Genomic DNA, 20791 nt, shown 5'->3' with positions numbered 1-20791 from the left:
CAAAACATCAAGTTATAATCATGGTAGATTTTTAGTGCCGCTAATGATTGTGACCATAGCCGAATATTCATTTTTAACTCTGTAGAGGTTGTACTTTATTCACAAGACGTTTCATCCTGTTTTGCCAAGCATCCATTAGCTGCCGGAGAACTCTTACACACTACCGAGGTGTGCACTAGAAATCCACTACAAAGCCTTTATAATGCCCATCTGAGCACATGTCTACCCGCTAAGGCTTCACTGCCACGTGATTCCACCTCAACAATGAAAACCCTCTCTTGTGTCTTTAGGATCTCTTCACCGCCCTTTTGTCTGGTCTACACCATGCTGAGAATAAGCAAATTACTTAGTTAGGCCCGTCACATACCAGGCTTGTGGATGTACTGTAAACATAGAAAAGTCACTCCGCGAACCGATTCTTAGATTTCAGCAAGACTACCACTTTCTCAATCGTACATCACATATCGATCGTGCCACATGCTCAAATTTCTATGCTATGTTGCTAAAAAAATTATTCAATTATATTTTTATTATTGTTGTATAGGATCATTATCATGTTCGTGGAACAATTATCATGATTTCCATCCCAAAGCAAAGCTAAGCATTATCTACCCTTCCATAACCCAAAACTATACTATGGCAACAAGGGTGATAAGGAAAAACTAAGGTAAAGTCTAACACTTAGGATTCCCAACAAAATTATTAGCATGTATATTTGTAAAACAAAATATTTTAAAAACTGAAAAAAAATATGATCAAAAACACAACTTACCTTCACTAAACTCTGTTGGGTCTTTAAAATCTTGATCCTGCAAACCTTCTAGCTCCTCCTAAAAGTTGATGACTACTCGCAACATACTAGAAAAATAACAACACATAAGTACCAAGATTAAAAAAATCAAACATCACACAACAAAAATCATCACTAACTAGATTACATTGTTCCGGACAATCCGGCGAAAGAACGGGTCAAAACAGAACTACGATTGACAAGTTATAATTTTCTAAAGATTAAAACATGACTAAAAAGGTTATCTACAGATGAAATTATGTTGCTAGAAATTTTCTAGAATTTTTCCAAAGCTATCTATGATTTTCTATGTTTTTTCTAGCATTTATTTGAATTATAAAACTATATAATACTATTAAACAGGATTAAATAAACCTATTAAACATTATTAAATATTTTCATAATTAATTTATTAATTTTTATTATTTATTAGAATTATTTGTATGCTGAAAAATATTTATTGCCTACTATATACTAGTTATGATGTCATCATATAATTAGAACAATTAAAAAGAAAACAATGCTAACTGGACTGAGTGGCACCACACATCAGCAAAAACGCTGACGTGGCTAGATGACTTAGCTCGATGACGTGGCGTCCGGCTAATTGGGTTTATGAACGTCATGTGGCACTTCATGATTGGCTACCGAAGGGCACGTAGGCTTCTAATCTTGGCCCTCGGTTTTAAATCGGACGGCTCACATGTGTTAACTCTTGGCTCCGGTGGAACAGAGGCGACGTCAACTACTTTCGCAGTGACGCATCGCTGGAATCATGTTAGAATGGCACTTCGGTGATCTAGCTACTCCTACGAGTGGTGGAAATGAATCGGCGAAGCTCCAGAGGGGCTGGCGATGGCGGAGGGCGGCTTGAATCTTCGGAGCTCGACATCGATGAGCTTTGGGCGTCGATCTCTCGGCGAAAAGTTAGGCAAAAGCTTCAGGATGATGTAGGAAGGGCGTATGATCGCATATATATAGGTGGACGACTCTTCTATCTCCAATTCATTTCGGATTTTGAAAAGGGGCAACAGTGGCGATCCAAACTCGACTCCGATGATAAAAACGCGCTCGAGCTTCTATCTCTTAGGCAAAAGGTCTCGTAAGACTTATGGATTTCTTCCTTCTTTTGATATGTAGCTCATCTCTATCTCCATCTCACGAATTTGATTGAGTTTTTGTACAACCAGTGGATGAACTCAAGTGCACATCTCATGATTGACTCAGGCTCTAGCAAAATCAGCGTAGGCTTAAGCTTCTAGATGCTCTGGCGAACTCATTAGGCGGTCAATTTCTGACTCGGACACAACGGCGACTACGTGGGCGGCGATGGCTGGCTACTGCTACTATGTTGCGCTACCGAGTTGAGCAGAGAAGGAGGGAAGAGAGGAGAGAGCGGGCTAGGCCGGTAGATGAGCTAGGTCGAGAGAGAAGAGAGAAACAGAGGAAGAGAGAGCTAGGCTTCAGCCTTTTAGCAAAAAAGTTTTCTCTTTTTTCTCGCAGGTATATCCATATATATATATATATATATATTATATTTATACATTGTATATACCTCATATATATATATACTTACTAGGTCATAAAATTAAGCAATAAAAAATATACATGTATGCACTTATAAGATTATTTAATTTTGCAAATTCTTTAATTTCCTGGTTTTAAGAATTGGGCTGTTAGGCCATCTTAAGAGTCTCTAAATCTCCATTTTCCTGTACTACAGTGTTTTACGGTCTACTGTAGCACGAGAAATTCATCTTATCGAATCCTCTATCTAGTGCTACAGTAGAAAAAAAATAAGGATACTGTAATAGTATTTTAAGGATAAAAATTTGAGTAGCTGTTGGAGATGATCTTACACCTCTCCGTAGTCTCTCTCTCTCCTCCGTCTTCGCCCTCTCTCGCCTCGCGCGGACCAGACCAAAGCCAAAAAGCGAACCAGCAAACCCCACGCTACGGCGCTAGGGTTTGCGCTCCCCTCCGGCGTCTCCGGCTCCGGCACCGGCGGCAGCGATGGCGGGGCAGGAGCGGAGGACGATCGATCTGGAGGAGGGGTGGGCGTTCATGCAGAAGGGCATCACCAAGCTGAAGAACATCCTCGAGGGCAAGCCCGAGCCGCAGTTCAGCTCAGAGGACTACATGATGCTCTACACGTGCGCCTCTCTCTCCGCTCCGCCGCCTCCCATAGGGTTTCGCCTCGATCCGCTTCGATCCGGTTCTGATCTAGGGTTTTGGTCGCCCCTTTTGCAGGACGATATACAACATGTGCACGCAGAAGCCGCCGCACGACTACTCGCAGCAGCTCTACGACAAGTACCGCGAGTCGTTCGAGGAGTACATCACCTCCATGGTGAGCCGCCGGTTGATTGCATCCGTTCATGTGAATTTCTGTGTGTGACGTGGTTGATTTTGCATTTGCGGCTGCCATTCGGTATTAAGGTTAGGTTTCCTAGTATGATGGATCACATCGACTTAGATGGGTGTTTCAGTTTTGGTGGAGAAGGGGGTTGGTGTATTTGGACGGTTGCTAGGTTGGGAGAAGGGGGTTGGTGTATTTGGGGATGTTCTCCTTTTCTTTTTGCTTGTTTTGTGCGAAATGATAGATTACTTGCCAATGTGTAGATGATTAGGTTTACTGCGGTGCTTCTCATGGAGTAGGTCTTGTTATGCTAAATAGGCCATAATTTGCATTGATTCATAAGTGACTATACGCATAAGTGACTATACATTGTTCTTTGTTTTCTGCCCTGTTATTTTTGGGCCCCATTGTTATGATTTTTGAGGATATTTCCTGAAATGTTCTCTAGCAGTTCCTTGGCCATAGTTTATGCCTTCTGTGGGAGCTTGCATCTTCTGTTTTGGGCCATAGAAGGTTAGGAAGTATAGATTTCAGAACTGGAGAGCATTTCACTCAGTAGATGGGCCTCTTTTTGGGTAGAAATGAGAACCCTGGCAGTTTGATTATTCTTTAGTAACCAGAATTTTGCAGTGCTTGCATTTGCATATGTGGAAGTTCTAGCCATTGCTGCCCTCCCCTCTTTTGTACCTCCCTTGATCTCTACAAGATAGTTGGACTCTTTATTCTAACTGTATGCATCTTGATTTCATGAAATATTTGGTCTAGCTAGTCTGGTCTAATTCCAAGGTTGATTTGAGAGTTACTTTTACCAGTTAAGGTGACAATTCTGGGCTCATCCTTTGTACATCACAGCTCATTTGTTAGAGTTAAATATGATCATGTAGATAATACCCACTTGAAGTGTTGCAAGCTTGCATCATCTTTTTAATGGACAAAATTTGAATGAGTATGAATACTATCTTATGGTAGGGAGCTAAATATTGGTTGGAATAATCGAGTGTGCATGATCATCGTTTTTAAATGTAAAGTTTTTTTCTTCTTCTGCATAATAGTAAATCGGTTGTTTGATGATGGATCTTTGGTTTATGAAAGAGACCCATACTCTTATATAAATTCATTGACCTCACTTTAGCTATAAGTGATTGCATGAGTGGCGACTGAATTGGTGGTGATAATTATGCCTTGATTTCGTATGACATTTTAGTCTAGTTGTACAATATTATTGCATGCGCTATGTTATGGCTATCTTCTTCATTGTAACCGTACGTTCACCTTTTGGGATGGGTCTTTTCACTTAATTTAATTTCCTGCAGGTACTACCATCATTAAGGGAGAAGCATGATGAGTTTATGTTGAGGGAGCTAGTACAAAGGTGGTCAAACCATAAAGTCATGGTTCGGTGGCTCTCACGCTTCTTCCATTATCTTGATCGGTACTTCATCTCACGGAGGTCACTTACCCCACTTAAAGAAGTTGGGCTTACCTGCTTCCGAGAGTTGGTAAAACAACAACTACTTGATTTCCATCTTCTGTTCTGTGTGTGCTTTTTAAACGTCCATATCCTAATCAGTTCAATTCATGGTAACAGATATATCAAGAGATCAAAGGACAAGTAAAAGATGCAGTGATAGCTTTGGTGAGTTTTTGCATCTCTACGTGAGTTCACATACAATGGTAAGCATATAACATTTTGTGGCGAAACATTTTTTCAACAGATAGACAAAGAGCGTGAGGGTGAACAGATTGACAGGGCTTTGTTGAAGAATGTTTTGGATATATTTGTTGAAATTGGGTTGGGTCAAATGGATTGTTATGAGAATGACTTCGAAGATTTCTTGCTTAAGGATACCACGGAGTACTACTCTGTCAAGGCTCAAAGCTGGATTCTTGAGGACTCTTGTCCAGATTACATGATTAAGGTACCCTTGAGAAGGTGTCCGTCTGCTTGTATCTGTATTTACTCATGACAACATTGTTTTAATGGATGATGCCTCTTTTATAGGCTGAGGAGTGTTTGAAGCGAGAGAAGGAGCGAGTTGGTCACTATTTGCATATTAGCAGTGAGCAGAAATTATTGGAGGTGTGTTGAAAGTTTGCATTCCAATTACGAAGTATTTCATGATTAAAATCCTTATGTTCTAGTATTTCATAGTTTTGTATTCAGAATATTGCAATGCCTTTCTTGAGTAAAGTTTAACATATGTCCCTGTGTGACTTTTACATTGTTATATTTGTCGATTTTCACAGAAAGTGCAAAATGAATTGCTTGCCCAATATGCAACTCCACTGTTGGAGAAGGAGCATTCTGGATGTTTTGCTTTGCTTCGTGATGACAAGGTTTGATGGAAACATGACATATTTCCTAACATTCATGAGTTCATTAACAATATTGACTACACCCCTCTATTGCTACAGGTTGAGGATCTTTCTAGGATGTACAGACTTTTCTCCAAAATCAGCCGTGGTCTGGAACCTATTTCCAACATGTTTAAAACGGTATTGATTGCCCTGCAGAGTGCCTCATTCTCTCTGAACTCACCCATTTTATTCCTTGGTACTATTTGCATGTTCTGATTGAATTATTCTTCTCTGCAGCATGTTACGAATGAGGGTACAGCTTTGGTCAAGCAAGCAGAAGATTCTGCTAGTAACAAGAAGGTGCAGTATATCTTCAGCAGTTAAACTATTTATGTTCCATTTTAGTTACGGTTTAGGATCGCAATTTATATCAACCAGCTTATATTTGTACCTTAACATCATGTAGTTTTGAACTACTTCACATTAATAGTTTGCAACTGCCTACACCTGGCTACTGAAGCAAGGTCGTTCAGTGGTTCCCATTTCTCAGTCCTTATTTTTCTGCTCATTGCCATTTTGTATGATTAATGTTCTGCCACCTAATTGTTTGATTTTTATGTCATTATTATTTTTGTGATTTGTTTTTCGCTGAATAAATAATCTACAATTCACTTTTTGTACAGCCAGAGAAGAAGGATATGGTTGGTATGCAGGAGCAGGTGTGTATCTTGATTGCACTGTGTTTTACTGGTTTTTATTGTTGAGCTATTCACGTTGATTCTTGCTTTTAGGTTTTTGTGTGGAAAATCATCGAGCTGCATGACAAGTATGTAGCATATGTGATGGAATGTTTCCAGGGCCATACACTCTTCCATAAGGTCTGCTAATTGATATGACTGCATTTCATTTTTCTGTTACCATAAATTGAAAATGATGCCTCTGTTAGAGATATATAATTAGTCTGTGTAATATCACCAAAGAACTAGCCATGGACAGGGGTGCGTGAAAGTTAGCTATCCACGTGCCAGAGCCATGACTACACTTTCAAGATCTTATGGGTTTCATCTCTAGCCTACCCCAACTTGTTTGGGACTGAAAGGCTTTGTTGTTGTTGTTGTTGTGTAATATCCTCGTGCTATAAGGGGTTTCTATTGTCTACGTGTATATGTATATATATTGGCCTATAGCCTCTATAGAATAGAAGTTGCTATTCTTAACATGGTATTAGAGCTAGGTTATCTTTTGCCACTATGATTCACACTCAGTTTGACACTCCTATTCTTGTTTTTCGCATTGATTCGCCTGGCCAATTTCTTTCTGGGCACCTTTGTACTTATCTGGCTGAACAAGGCATGTTGTCCGAATTCTTCTGTCCTGGCGCTCATGCTCAGAATGTTGTTGAACGCAAGCATCATCATCTTCTTAAGACAGCTCGCGCGCATATGTTTCTCTTCTATTTCACCTCATTTTTGGGCTGAGACGATCTCCACTGCCACTCGTCAACATCTAGCCTTCTTCTGCTATCTTGGGTAGGATTCCTTTTGAGCGTCTATGTTGGCGTATTCCTGACTACTCGTCTTTGTCTTTTTGGTTGTGTTTGTTACGTTCTTCTCGCCCCTTGTGAGCATACCAAACTGACTGTTCAATCTATTGTGCCTTTCTAGGCTACAGTCCTGAGCATAAGGGTTATCGGTGTTGGGATCCTGTTGTTCGCCGGATGCGAATTTCTCGGGATGTTATGTGTTACGTTTGATGAGTTTTGTCCCTTCTATCCGCATACCTTCTCTTCCAATTCTTCAGCTTCCTTGGTTGAACCATTGTCTTTTCTCACTTTTTCTGCCACACCTATCATTGTTTTGTCTTCTTTTCCCCGGCAATTGTTGACGCCCTCTCCTATTGCGCCGTCTTCGGTGCCTCCCTCCCCCTTGGTAACACCCCCCTAGATCCTCCTCCTTTTGGCACTCTTGCGCCTTTTCCTTTCCACTACACTCGTCGTTCCCATGATGTCTCACATCTTGTCGTGCCACCTTCTGACGATCTGTTCCCTTCGTGATCACTAGTTGATTCGGATTCCTTATGGTTTTGCTGGTGCTATTCCTGTCAAGCCGACTTACCGTGCTGCTATTTTTCATCAGGAATGGTAGCATGCAATGGCAGAGGAGTTGGCTGCTCTTGAGCGCACGGGCATGTGGTATCTTGTCCCTCTTCCCCCATGTGTTCGTCCCATCACGTGCAAGTAAGTCTATAAGGTTAAGACCCACCCGTTTTTTAGCAAGAGCATGGTCGTGAATACGATGACTCGATGAGATTTTTGCACCTATGGTACACATGACAACAATTTGTCTATGTGCGTCAGTTGTCTATTTCTTAACTTGATGTCAAGAATGCTTTTCTTAATGGTGAGTTGTGTGAGAAGGTATACATGTACCAACTGCTAGGATATTTTGTTCCTAAGGGCATGGTTTGTTGTCTCTGTCGCTCTCTTTATAGCCTTAAGCAAGCCCGTCATTTCTGGTTTGAGCGCTATTATTTTGTGATCATTGTTGCTGGTTTTCTTGCCAGTGCTCATGATCCTGCGCTTTTTGTCCACAATTCGTCTTTGGTTGGACTCTTCTTCTCTTGTATGTTGATGATATGATCATTATATATTTATAGGGGATGGTTCTGAGTATATTGTCTTTGTGAAGGCTCGTCTCAATGAGTAGTTTCTTATGTTTGATCTTGGTCCTCTTTGTTATTTCCTTGGGATTGAGATTTTTTCTACATTTGAGGGTTTCTTTTTGTCCCAAGAGAAGAAGTATGTTTAGGATCTTCTTGATCATGCTTCTCTACTGATGAGTACTGATGAGCGCACCATTGAAACTCCCATGGAGCTTAATCTTCATCTTCGATTCACTAATGGCGAGCTTCTTGCGGATCACACATGCTACCGTTATCTTGTTGGTAATCTTGTTTACCTTGGTGTCACTCGATCCTGACATTTCTCATGCAGTGCACATCCTCAGTCAGTTCGTTTCTGCTCCCATTCAGCTCCACTATAGTTATCTTTTTCGTGTTTTGTTCTATCTTCGTGGGACTATCTGTCGTCGTCCTTTCTTTTCACGCTCCAGTTCTTTGTAGCTTTTTGCATATTTTGATGCTACTTGGGCTAGCGATCCCTCTGATCGCCGATCTCTTTCTGCCTACTATGTTTTTCTTGGTGGTTCTCTCATTGCTTGGAAGACTAAAAAGCAGACCGCCGTTTCCCATTCCAGTGTAGAGGCTTAGTTGCGAGCCATGGCTTTGTTGATAACGAAGCCCAATTGGTTATGGTGGTTACTTGAGGATTTTGGTGTTTCGTCCCTTGCACCTACTCCTCTATTCTCCGACAGTATAGGTGCTATTAGTATTGCTTAAGACCCAGTGAAGCATAAGCTCACTAAGCACATTGTTGTGGATGCTTCCTTTATGCGGTCTCAAGTGGAGGAACAAGTTGGGCTTCATTATGCGCCTTCATAACTTTAGGTGGCAGATTTCGTTGTGAAGGCCCCGACTCGAGCACATCACAATTTCTATCTCTCCAAATGTGGTTGACCCACCATGAGTTTGAGGTGGGTGTTATAATTAGTCTATGTAATATCCTCGTGTTATAGGGGATTTCTTGCGTATTGCCCACCTGTACATGTATATATAGTGGCCTATGGCTTCCATGGAATACAAGTTGCTATTCCTAACAGCCTCATTCTCAAATATATGTTACTACAGGCACTTAAAGAAGCCTTTGAGGTCTTCTGTAATAAGGGTATCTCTGGCAGTTCAAGTGCTGAATTGCTCGCTACCTTCTGTGACAATATTCTGAAGAAAGGTTGCAGTGAAAAGCTCAGTGATGAAGCCATTGAAGATGCCCTTGAGAAGGTACTTTTGTTGTCTTCTCATTTGCTGCTGTTATTAAATTGAATGGGACCTTACATTTGGTAGTGCCTAATTTTCAGGTTGTAAGATTGCTTGCATACATCAGTGATAAAGACCTCTTTGCCGAATTCTACAGGTTAGCGCTTGTTATTCTGCTTGGCTTTCCAACACTCGTAGCTACCGTACTTAAGGAATTTATTTTTTTTTACCCTTGTGGAACTTGTTATTTATGCTTTGTCTTGTGCGATCTAACTTCTAGGAAGAAACTTGCAAGAAGATTGCTTTTCGACAAAAGCGCTAATGATGAACATGAAAGAAGCATCCTGACAAAACTCAAGCAACAGTGCGGTGGCCAGTTTACTTCAAAAATGGAGGGCATGGTTACTGACCTTACTGTTGCAAGAGATCATCAAACTAAGTTTGAAGAGTTTGTAGTTGCACATCCGGAGTTGAATCCTGGGATAGATTTGGCTGTCACTGTTTTGACAACAGGATTCTGGCCCAGCTACAAAACATTTGATATAAACCTTCCGGCTGAGATGGTAAATTCACTGTTTCTTGAGGATCTATGAGCATGTTAGCTCATATATTATTCTGTTTCATGCAATATTTTTCATATGCTGTTATTTGAACTGAATATTTATTATATATTTCTCAATGATTTTTAGGTTAAATGTGTAGAGGTTTTCAAGGAGTTTTACCAAACAAGAACAAAACACAGGAAACTTACCTGGATATATTCCTTGGGTACCTGTAATATCAATGCAAAGTTTGAGGCCAAGACTATTGAGCTCATTGTTACAACATATCAGGTAATCTTTGGTTATGTCTAAATCAAGTATCAAGAATTGGAGTATACTGACCTGTCTGATGTTTTTTCTTGCCTCCTTTTGACAGGCTGCATTGCTACTGCTATTCAATGGATCTGACAGGCTTAGTTATTCTGAGATTGTAACACAACTAAACCTTTCAGATGATGATGTAGTGCGTTTGCTCCATTCACTCTGTTGTGCGAAATACAAGATTCTTAACAAAGAACCAGCTAATAGAACTATTTCGCCCAATGATGTTTTTGAGTTCAATTCAAAATTTACTGACAGGATGCGAAGAATTAAGGTATTTCTTACTTTTAATGTTCTTTTGTTGTTCCGTGGACTTATAACCAGAGCTTATTATCGTGTTACTAATGCTGTCATTGCATTTTTCACCCTGTCCAGATACCCCTACCTCCTGTTGATGAGAAGAAAAAGGTTGTTGAAGACGTTGACAAGGACAGAAGGTATGCAATTGATGCATCTATTGTGCGCATTATGAAGAGCCGCAAGGTTATGGGCCATCAACAGCTAGTTGCGGAATGTGTCGAGCAGCTCAGCCGCATGTTCAAGGTACTGTCATCACATCTCCCATATGAATAAATTCTTTATACTTAGTTTGATCCTTGGTACATGCTCGCATGTCAAAACTTCTTGATTTTGTTGTCACTAGCAGTGATGATTTAATCCTTGCAATTGTTATATGTTACTAATTTCACTTGCAATTTTTTTTTCACGGTACCTTGGCTAATACCTGATATTGCATTCGAATTAGTCATTTGATTTGCCCTTTTGGATTGAAGTTGCTTTTCTTACCATGGAGGTAGCTGTTACATATGAATGCCATATGTCCCAGACTCCCTACCCAGTACACTCAATCAAAATTGCTTGCTGTTCATTCATGGCCGTTGAAACTGGGATCTCATATTTTGTTTTAGCTACTACCTAATGGCATATACTTTGTCTGTTTCCTTATTGGGTTTGTGTATACCGCAGCCTGATTTCAAGGCCATTAAGAAGAGAATTGAGGATCTAATCACGAGGGACTACTTGGAGCGCGATAAGGACAACGCGAACATGTACAAATACCTGGCTTAATTGGTGGTCGATGTCAAGTTAAAACAGCCTACAGAGTCGCGCACTACCACAGGGTGGCAGCTCCTGCAGTGTCGTGGTGCTTCAACAACTTTTGCCATGATTTGCAGTGCCTTTTGGTATCCCTGCGTGCAACAGCCTATCCTTCCGGCCACAGCATTGGCTGGACTCATTTTGTACATTCGTCATCAAATAGTAGAATCGTCACCTCTACATACGTTAGGGATATGATATGAGGATAGCAGAATCCCTGCGTTACTGCTGTTCGTGCCTTCTATATCATGCTTTAATAATATGATACTATGAAGTACTTTGTGCTATGAAATACTGGTACAGTAACTTGCAAACTTGTTCGTTTGTCGAATCTTTCAATGACCAGGAGCGGATTTGCTTCAGCTTGTCAGCTCATGGTCATGGTAAAACAAGAGAATCCCATCGGTATGGCTCTGGATGGACCTTATCTTTTCAGCTACGTAATTTTGTTTCCGGGTTACCTGGTAGCCACCAGTCGCTGGCCTCTGGGCGATGTGGTAGGGAGCTACGGCGCCAAGGGGTGAGCTTCTGTCTTGGAGTTGGAACGCCCCACTGGCGCGACCACTGGAGCGTTTGTTTGCACAGGCGCGGCACGGTTGTTCGGGCGTGTTTGGATGCCTGCACGCGTGCAGGCGCCGGCCGTTCGTTCCGTGTTTAGTTGCCGGTACTGCCGTCGAGACTGTATCCGCCCATGCATGCGCATCACACGATTTTTTTAATTTAATTTTTGATTTTATTTAGAGGTACAAGAGAGGTTAAAAAATCTAAACGTTTTTTAGCAAACTAGAACTTATTAGCAACCTATTTTAATTAGTTTGAAAAAAAACCTAAGTTAATATTTAATTAAATTCTCCAAAAATTATAAAAAATTCACTAATATTCTTGTCCTGCGATGTACTAATTTATATAAAAAAAATAAATCCTAAATTATTTGGTAAAAAAATGAGTTTTTTATAATGCAACATATACTCATGCAGATAACCTAATATAATTTCTTCTGAAAAATCAGACTTTACACATACAGCCAACCAAACAGACCATATTGTATTTCTCAACCTGTCTCAACTCAGCCTGACTCAATTCAGCCTATCTTAACTCATACAAACTGAGCCATACAAATAACCAAACACACCCTTAACCGCTACCACGGTGAGTGGTCAGTTGCAAGTTGTGACCTTCCAGAAATACTACCTGCATCGCCATTTGCCTTGGTTGTGGTTCAGTGCTGTCATCTTTTACCTAAGTGTAGCTTGTGAAACCGAGGCGGATAAACAACTCTTTTAGCAAAGTGTGGTTTGCGAAACTAGTGGACGAACCGATCGCAGTAGATTAGGCAAACTCTGGCATAGTACATGTACCCGTGTCACAACTGTGATCGGATACCAACGCTATAACCTATAAAAAAAAGGATTGTGCGTCTAGTCTTCATGTGGTAAGGTGTGGCTTAAACCAATCATGCTAAAGGACACCTCTTTTTTATTACAGTTCAGCATTCGCACCCATGTATGCTGTGAATCGAGTGGCGGTGACATTCGGCATTCCTACGTCATCACTAACTGAATCCTAAACCTCTAGCTCTGCTGCATCTAAGCCTCAATCAATCCTAAAGATTTATATCGCCATAGAAACCCCGTTTGGAGCATGGGAATTCCAAAGATTTACATCTTCTTGACCAGCCATCTATGCTCAATTGAACATTCCACATTCAGACTCGTTCTGCCTTGGCAACTCACTCGGGCGGCGGCGGCGGCAGCACGCACGGCTCGTCCACGGCCGGCTCCGCCGCGGACTCCTCCAGGAACAGCCGCTGCTTCCCGTCGGCGAGGCACACCGCCGACCCCTCGCACACCTCCTGCGCCGTGGGCGGCGGCGCCGGCCGGAAGTCCATGAGCCTGGCGTACTCGGTCAGCAGGTGCAGCATGTAGTCGTACACGGCGTCCATGCGCAACTCCTGCATCAGCCGCTGGCCGCGCTTCCCGACGCGCTCCGCCTCCGCCGGGTTCGCGTTGCCCCAGTCCACGGCGTCCCTGATCGATTCGCACATGCCGACGATGCTCACCGGCCAGTAGTTCACCTTGGGGTCCAGACCCCGGCTGAAGAAGTCCTGGTACTGCGGCTCGATGATCAGCGCCATGGATCCGCACGACAGGATGTACTTGAGGCTCACCGACCACGCGAACCCCTCCGCGTAGATCTTGTACCTGCCGACGAGCACGTGCAGGGTTCCGTTACGAACTGGCCGGTGCATGGAACTCAATAGTCACACTGACCAAATGATCGGTCGACTGATCGAAGGGCAGAAATTGATTACCGGTGAGTGCACTGGCTGGAGAGCTTGGAGTTGCTGTACCCGGACTTGGCCTCCTCCTCCCAGTTCTGGCGCATGATCTCGGCGCGCCACAGGTTGGTGTCGTTGCAGCCGAGCAGCGCGACCCGCAGCGGCGACGCCACGTCCGGGTTGCCCTTCCAGTACGCCGTCGGCACCCTGTCCTGCCATTTCGTCGCCTTGGCCCCGAGCTTGATGCTCTTGAACTCCCGGTTCCATGGCTCGATGTTCGTCTCTGGCCTGCATCATGTTACTCATACCATCAAACACAACAATTCTTGTTCCCCCCCCCCCCCCCCAAAAAAAATATTTTTTGATATAGAAGAAGTAGTGAAACACTCAGTTTTGCTCGGTCAAGAGGATGACTATGATAAACAATTGCATGTCTCGAAAAACAAGGCAGGAAGTAGTAATTCGTACCAGCCCCAGAAGGACCAATCAGGGAAGGGGATGTCGAAGTGGTCCCTGGTGGTGCAGTACCGGAAGAGCGGCGGCGGCGGTGGAGCGGCGGGATCGCCGTTCCCGTGCTCGGTGCGGTTGATGGCGGGGCGGTCCATGCAGTCGAACATGAGGTCGACGTCGGGCACGCGCCCGGGGTACCGCCGCATGAGCTGCAGCAGGCTCCAGACGGTGAACAGAGCGCGGCTCTGCACGCAAGCGTAGTAGAGGTCCACGTGTAGCCGCCGGCCGCCGCCGGTGATGGTGATGCGCATGGATGCGCGCTGCCGCGCCGCGTCGAGGAGCGCTCGCGACACGCCCTGGCCCGCGCCCGCGCGGCGCCACGGTGCGAGGTCCCGGTGGATGGCCGCGAAGTAGGCCGGGCACTGGCGCCGCGGCGCGCCCGACGACGCGTTGGCTGCTGGCGCCTGCGGCTGCAACAGCGGCGGCAGGCAGGCGAGTGAGGGCGCGCACAGCATCGCGGCGCGCGCCGGCGGTCGGCCCTTGGCGTGCGGGAACATGTGCCACGGCGTCGGCTCCAGGTTGTGCCCCAGCAGCGTCCGCGTCCGCGACAGCGCGTCGTCGTACGCCTGCTCCACCGCGCGCCAAGAAAGAAACCACCGCCGCCATCAGCCACACAACTCGCACGCAAGATCCACATTGCTCGCGGTCCGCCAATCAGGGAAGGGGAAATCAATCGATTCGCTTATCAATTACCGAGTGGAGGATGGCGAGGACGATGACGGTGGAGAAGGCGGCGATGGCGGAGATGACGAGCGCGGACAGCGGCGGGTACCGGCCGCCTCGTCCCCGGCCGCCGCCGGCTTCCGCCGTCACGTAGGTGCCCCCCATGCACGTGTCGTCGCAGACGGCCGGAGAAAGCCCAGTAGAGTAGAGAGTATCAGCAGCAGCTGTAGCAGTAGAAGGCAATCACGCGAGGAGGATTAATATACCGGCGTAATTAACATGATCTTGAGCGATTCTTACTTCTAAGCTTCCTAAAATTTTGCAACTAACGAGCGCTATCTCCTGCTACATCGATGCATCGCCCCCAGTGCTCTAGCTTTTATTTAACTGCCAGTTTACCCGGTCCCGATCCGGATCCTACTTCACAGAGGCGAGTAGTAATACGTGAGGTGTGCTACAGTAATTTGCAATTAGATATTAGTTATACCGTGATGGATTTTATTGTTTATAAAAATACTGTAATGATTTTACTATTTACGGATGCTATAGTGTCAAATTTTCGCTGTCTATTTGAGATCGAACGGCTCACCTCATTTGAAGTCACCGTAATTTCATTCCCTCTCAAGTCCGAGTATACCAATTAGTTACGTAGCATAATATGTAACTAATTAACTCCCATTTTATTTTTTGGTAAATAATATGTAAATTTGGGTTGGATGTCTTTATATCTGTACGAGGCTGAATTCGTGATTTCCTTTTAAAAGTTGTTTGCATTGCTCATTTCCTTTAGAAATATAATAAAAGTGAGGTGCTTTCTTAGATGAAGAAGATATGAAGGTATTGATCCCGCTGGCTGGATGCTTCCTACGGCTGAAATGCTATTTAGGGGACACTCTTTTCCAATAAGAAAGATGCCCAAACCATATTTATTTAGTACTAAGATTATTCATGTGTACCAATATAGTTGTGACTGTGGTGTCTGTCTTGTACTTAAAAAACAGTTATTCATGTGCTTTGCTAAAAAAATATTATTCATGTAATCCTTCTCCTGAAATTGAGATTTACTTGGCTCCTAGTTAACTGATTCCATGATTATGTGGGGGTGTACTATACATGAACCCTACAAATTAGCAGATAACTGGTGGTGAAAGAGAGTTCCCTTGTGTGCATTTGCAAGCCACAAACGTCTTAATCCTCTGTTTATATCTCCCATCAGTTCGCTTTAGCACTACTTGTCTCTTTCTGCCTTCCACTCAGCTCTGTTTATATCTCCACAGATGTCTTCGCTCCGCAGCGGCCGTCTGATCGCGATATTCGAAGCGATCGGACGGCTATGGAGTAACCTAAGCGGGGTTAGTCCCTGTAAGAACGATCTCACATGACACATACTGGTCTTGTAAATATATACGCTTGGCGTGCAATTGGGGGCTGATTGATTGTCCACATAGGGTGATTTTGGTTAGACATATCTATATAATTTTAGAAAAAATATTGTTAGTTGTCTGTATTTACTGTTTCAACTTAGTCTAGTGGATACAAATATATGATTTCAGTTTGATTCTGAAGGGAAGCTTGATTCTAGTTTTAATCCGTAGTCTGATCTAGTGGATACAGTCATCTATATTTACTCATGCAGATAGATTCATTTATTATTAGCATAAAATCACCTTCATACGAGTAACTAATTATAATCTTAACTCTTATATGTACTCGTATGATCTCATATCCGATCAACCAAACAAAAACACATCTTAATCTATCCGGATAGATATAATCAATTAAATACTTTTATTTTCAACAAATATAATTCCACAACCTATATATAGAATCCATATCTGCAAGCCCCCGTACGACAAAAGTGCGACAACCAATCACACCTTGTGTATCCAACGCACTCAACGAGTATCTTGAATTTGGATAGCTCTGTGCTAGCATCTTGTGGACCAGCTGCCCATGATCCATACAAGCCTTTTTCACTCCACGATCGAGCGTGTCGTGTAGATGTGTGAGCAGCCGGCCGGCATCTTGTTCTCTCGTCGCCGCAAGTTGCAGGACAGTGTCGCCGTCGCCACTTGGATGCGCACAAATGGTGGGCCATGGAGAGTTGAATTTTTTTTTTTCAGCTGAGGGGGCTACAAACGAACCTTCCGGTGCCAACGCTGGGGAGTTGATATGGATAGATGTAATGGCACTCACTTAGTGAAGGAAATTTTATAAAATATAGTTTTATAAAAGATTCTATTCACTACGATGATACATGTTCACTTACTCTATATCCTGTTCAGTTTAGTCATTAAATCACAAGATAGATAATATGAACAGAAACTCACAATATCTTTCTGAATGGGGTTGTATAAAATTTTCTTCCCTCACTTAAAAGCTAGTAGAACAATATCCTACACTCTAGAGTAATTCTCTGTGATGACTTAAAAAAATACCATAAAGTAGGAATACAATTGGAGCATAACGCTTCTTCTCTCTTCCCACGCGAATCTCTACGATTCATAGACGGTAGCGGATGTAAGAAGACAAAACAAACCCCAAAGGGGGGAAAATGCTTCTCACGGCTGAAAGGCACATCTATGACAGGTCCATCGAGGCGCTAATTCAATTATCAAAAACAATATTTTCTCAAGTACCAAAGGTCGCATTTTATATTGGATTTGAAGAATAATGGTACAACTCTTACAAGCAGCATCACATTAAGTACATGAAAAAACCCCCAAGAGTTGGATGTGCATAAGCTTAATCTTATCCTATCACCAAAGACTACAACAAACTTGTAACTAACACAATGTGTACAGAACCATACCATTCCACTATGACACAATGCAACAACTCAAATACCAACCCATATTATGCTTATTTCTTCAGGTTATTATATCAAACCAACAAATAAATAATAATTAAGTTTAGTCTCCTTAATAATTTGTTTTAAGCGGCTGGAGATGACTTTGGCGCCTTGACGGCTTCGAACCTCGGCTCCTTGGGCTGGAACTTCTGCTTCGCGTACACGTCCATGTAGTCGCCGAACACGTACTTGGGGTACGCCTCGTCGCCGGCCACCGCCGGAGAGATGGTGGCCTCGTCCGAAGGGTTGTAGAACGAGGCGATGGAGCGGCGGTTGCCGTCGCGCATCGGCAGGACGCGGTGCCACGCGCTGCGGTACCGCCCGTTGCTGAGCACCTCCACCTGGTCGCCGGTGTTGACGACGATGGCGCCGGCGAGCGGCTGCACGTCAGTCCACTCGCCGTCCTTGAGCACCTGCAGGCCTCCGACCTGGTCGTCCTGGAACAGCAGGATGACGCCGCCGGCGTCGGTGTGCGCGCGCAGCCCCGTGATGAGGTCCGGGCGCGGGCACGGCGGGTAGTGGCTGACCTTGGTGCCGTAGAACGGCTCGTGGCGGCCGTCGCCGGAGAAGGCACCCTTGATGGCGCCCTTCTCCAGGCCGAGATTCTCGTCCATGGCCTCCATGACCCGCTCGGCGAGCTTCTTGAGCTCGGCGCGGTACTCGCGCATGGTCTCCTTGAACTCCGGCGGGTCGGAGGGCCACTGGCAGGCGTCGTGGATGTAGAAGATGTCCTCCCAGTCCATGTCGTCCACCGGCGCCACCTCCTCGCCGCGCCGCTCCGCCTCCACGAGCGCGTCCAGCGTGCGCACCGGCTCCGACGACTTGAACCCGGCCTCCCGGAGGCGGTAGCACTCGGAGCACACCTTCTTCACGCGGTCAAGAAGCTCCAACGAGATGCCATGGTTCACCAGCTGCCATTAATTGATTAAAAGCAACACAAATCCATCATCTTTAATCTAACAACAATGTAATAATGCACGTTCATCTTTGCAATTTCCATAAATATGCCACGACACGTTTCATGTACCCGCACATATATTATATACCTGAAAGAATCCCCACTCCTCGCAGCCATTGGCGATCTGCGCCATCGTCGCCGCCCTCTCAGCGCCGTCGAGCTTGGAGAAGTCGATCACCGGAACCACCATGGTTAAATAATTATATATGTCAGGTGAAGATGAGTATCTTGCGAAGTGCTTTGCTTTGATGTTTCAGTGCAGGTTTTGCAGCTGATGGCTTGAGATGAAGGAGAGGCCATGGATGCCATCGTATATATAGAGCACAATCCATGGATGAGCAGGACAGTTTGGTCAACACAAGCAGTGGAGCTGATCTGCCATCTCTCCATGTGTGAAGCTTCTGGGCAGTTGAAGGCCGTTGGATGCTTGTGGCAACTTGAAATTTGCAACCCCAATTCCAGATTTGCCAGAGGATGTCCCTTTCAATGTGACTTGTGAGCTGACATCAATTGCACAGCCAGCACAGCCTTGACTGTGGCAATAGGAATGGATGATGATGGTTCGTATCCTACTTCATAGAGAGAGATGGGACGTAACCAGGCAGGATGATCAGAATACAAATGGTAACCAGAGAGAGGAAATCTGATCAGAATATAAAAGCTGCAACATATATCTTTTAAGTTAACCAAAGTTTGTCCAAGTAACATATTCAAAGTTAACAGCAAGTTTGTTGAAGTAAACTAACGCTTCATTGCAGGTTTTTAGATAATAGAATAAAGTTATTTCAGCCTCTGCATCACAAGATGCACATAGCCGTACTTCATCGCAGTTTGGGTAAGGGGATTGTAATAATCTTTCGGATTTTGTTTAAACTTGTGCTAAATCCTAAAGATTTCAGTTGCAGTCCCCTCTACAAACATGCCCAAAGTACCAAAATATCCCCTTCTATCTTTTTTTCTACAACTGCACGGTTCCATTAGAAGCTAAAAACTGTTGAAATGTCACCCATACTTACTGTCAATATCAAGAAAACGTATTGGCCTGTCAGAAATCATTCTTTTCCGAATAGAGAACCATTTCAATCAGCATGATGATTTTTTTTGCTTAAATATCTCTGCCGCTTTCTGGCTACCACCATGAATTACTAACCAACAGCACGTAAATTAGGATCTGTTAAACATGTTTTTTTTCGGTCTGGTTGGGAACAAAACGTGTGTCATCAGATCTTTTAGACCAAATACTCTCGACAACGATAAATCTTAGGCGGATCTAGGATTCCTAGGCTGGGTATGCAAGATTACGAGGGAACAAACTAACGAAGGATAATTAAACTGGTGGGTGACTAGGTGTGTTCGTGTGTGAGCCATAGACAGATGGGAGCATGCGAAAGTGAAGATGGGCCGATAGTGGATGCCTGATTAAAAGCTAATGTTGTGAGTTTTAGATCTAATTAGCTGTGTACTACACGTATGTCTAATATATACTACATATAATCGATTTTTTTTAAAAAAAATTGGGTATGCAATTGCATACCTGTTCACTAATGTAGGTCCGCCACTGCGATAAATCGAGTCGGGTTACCGACTAAGAAGGTTTAGCATGACTAAAGGTCTTTTGGTCGCGTGTCATCGTAATCTCTAAAACCAACCAAGACTACAAATTCTCAGAACATATTCCGATGTCTTAGGCACCTTCCATGAAAGATTCGCAATATGCCCAATTTCCATCAAGAAAATGTGGCCTTAAACATGGCACTGCCCTGAAGGTTCACACTCCATAAGAGTCCACTGAAGAGTATTGGAAGATCCAGAAACTTGTCCGGAAATGGTCCCGGGTTTCTTCGTGTTCTTGGGTTTTTCTGCTCAAGGAAAATGTGAGGAAATTCCCTGGAGTTTGTGAGGCCAGAACTGGATTCCTCTCTCTCTCTCTCTCTCTCTCTCTCTCTCTCTCTCTCTGCGCGCGCGCGCTTGTGAATTCATTTTTGTCCTCTCCTTTCGTCTCTGGCAGTCTGGCTAGTTCACTCCAGTTACAGTGGACTGAATGTTTCTTTCCTCTTGTGTTTTTCTGCAAGTGTGTCAGATAATCCATCTGCAACTGGGGAACAGAGGAACAGCGCATGTGATGTGTGGCCACCAGATGAGAGTCACAATTTAGTTTCCTATGTTCCTATGTACATACGTATAGATTGACCAACGCGAAGCTCTGTTTGGAATTTGGGAATTTTTTCTCGATTCTCATGTGAATCGAATTCT

The 20791-nt window shown here is 43.9% G+C and overlaps 3 protein-coding genes across 3 annotated transcripts; 1 reads left to right on the top strand and 2 right to left on the bottom strand.

Moving 5' to 3' along the window:
• Positions 1-2654: 2654 nt before the first annotated feature.
• LOC133884306 (cullin-1-like) lies at positions 2655-11592 on the top strand. Its single transcript, XM_062323665.1, has 18 exons — positions 2655-2943; positions 3041-3140; positions 4463-4648; positions 4738-4785; positions 4865-5068; positions 5152-5229; positions 5397-5486; positions 5565-5645; positions 5745-5807; positions 6131-6166; positions 6239-6325; positions 9192-9341; positions 9419-9474; positions 9598-9880; positions 10007-10150; positions 10236-10454; positions 10556-10723; positions 11147-11592. Exons 1-18 carry the CDS (start codon positions 2804-2806, stop codon positions 11246-11248), a joined length of 2235 nt encoding a protein of 744 aa, XP_062179649.1. The 5' UTR covers positions 2655-2803; the 3' UTR covers positions 11249-11592.
• A 1137-nt stretch (positions 11593-12729) lies between these two features.
• On the bottom strand, positions 12730-15138 carry LOC133884304 (uncharacterized). The gene is made up of 5 exons (XM_062323662.1): positions 15030-15138; positions 14760-14953; positions 14025-14632; positions 13590-13844; positions 12730-13479 (listed from the first exon to the last, which is right to left on the bottom strand). The coding sequence occupies exons 2-5, from the start codon at positions 14892-14894 to the stop codon at positions 13008-13010; spliced, it is 1470 nt and encodes a 489-aa protein (XP_062179646.1). The 5' UTR covers positions 14895-14953; positions 15030-15138; the 3' UTR covers positions 12730-13007.
• A 2227-nt stretch (positions 15139-17365) lies between these two features.
• LOC133884305 (1-aminocyclopropane-1-carboxylate oxidase-like) lies at positions 17366-18839 on the bottom strand. Its single transcript, XM_062323663.1, has 2 exons — positions 18627-18839; positions 17366-18491 (listed from the first exon to the last, which is right to left on the bottom strand). The coding sequence occupies exons 1-2, from the start codon at positions 18726-18728 to the stop codon at positions 17664-17666; spliced, it is 930 nt and encodes a 309-aa protein (XP_062179647.1). The 5' UTR covers positions 18729-18839; the 3' UTR covers positions 17366-17663.
• Positions 18840-20791: the final 1952 nt, after the last annotated feature.

Source organism: Phragmites australis, chromosome 11, assembly GCF_958298935.1.
Source record: "Phragmites australis chromosome 11, lpPhrAust1.1, whole genome shotgun sequence".
NCBI classification, from domain to species: Eukaryota; Viridiplantae; Streptophyta; class Magnoliopsida; order Poales; family Poaceae; genus Phragmites; species Phragmites australis.
The sequence above is the reverse complement of the archived record's forward strand: the minus strand, read 5'-3'. Positions and strand labels throughout refer to the sequence as shown.

What these genes read in the sequence shown, in the direction of transcription:
- LOC133884306 (XM_062323665.1), top strand. Translation starts at nt 2,804, where the DNA reads ATGGCGGGGCAGGAGCGGAGGACGATCGATCTGGAGGAGGGGTGGGCG. An exon ending in GACTACATGATGCTCTACAC is followed by an intron (nt 2,944 to 3,040) that starts GTGCGCCTCTCT and finishes CCCCTTTTGCAG; the next exon opens with GACGATATACAACATGTGCA. An exon ending in TAAACCTTCCGGCTGAGATG is followed by an intron (nt 9,881 to 10,006) that starts GTAAATTCACTG and finishes AATGATTTTTAG; the next exon opens with GTTAAATGTGTAGAGGTTTT.
- LOC133884304 (XM_062323662.1), bottom strand. Translation starts at nt 14,894, where the DNA reads ATGGGGGGCACCTACGTGACGGCGGAAGCCGGCGGCGGCCGGGGACGA. An exon ending in TCCTCGCCATCCTCCACTCG is followed by an intron (nt 14,633 to 14,759) that starts GTAATTGATAAG and finishes GCGGTGGAGCAG; the next exon opens with GCGTACGACGACGCGCTGTC. An exon ending in TCCAGCCAGTGCACTCACCG is followed by an intron (nt 13,480 to 13,589) that starts GTAATCAATTTC and finishes GCTCGTCGGCAG; the next exon opens with GTACAAGATCTACGCGGAGG.
- LOC133884305 (XM_062323663.1), bottom strand. Translation starts at nt 18,728, where the DNA reads ATGGTGGTTCCGGTGATCGACTTCTCCAAGCTCGACGGCGCTGAGAGG. An exon ending in AGGAGTGGGGATTCTTTCAG is followed by an intron (nt 18,492 to 18,626) that starts GTATATAATATA and finishes AATTAATGGCAG; the next exon opens with CTGGTGAACCATGGCATCTC.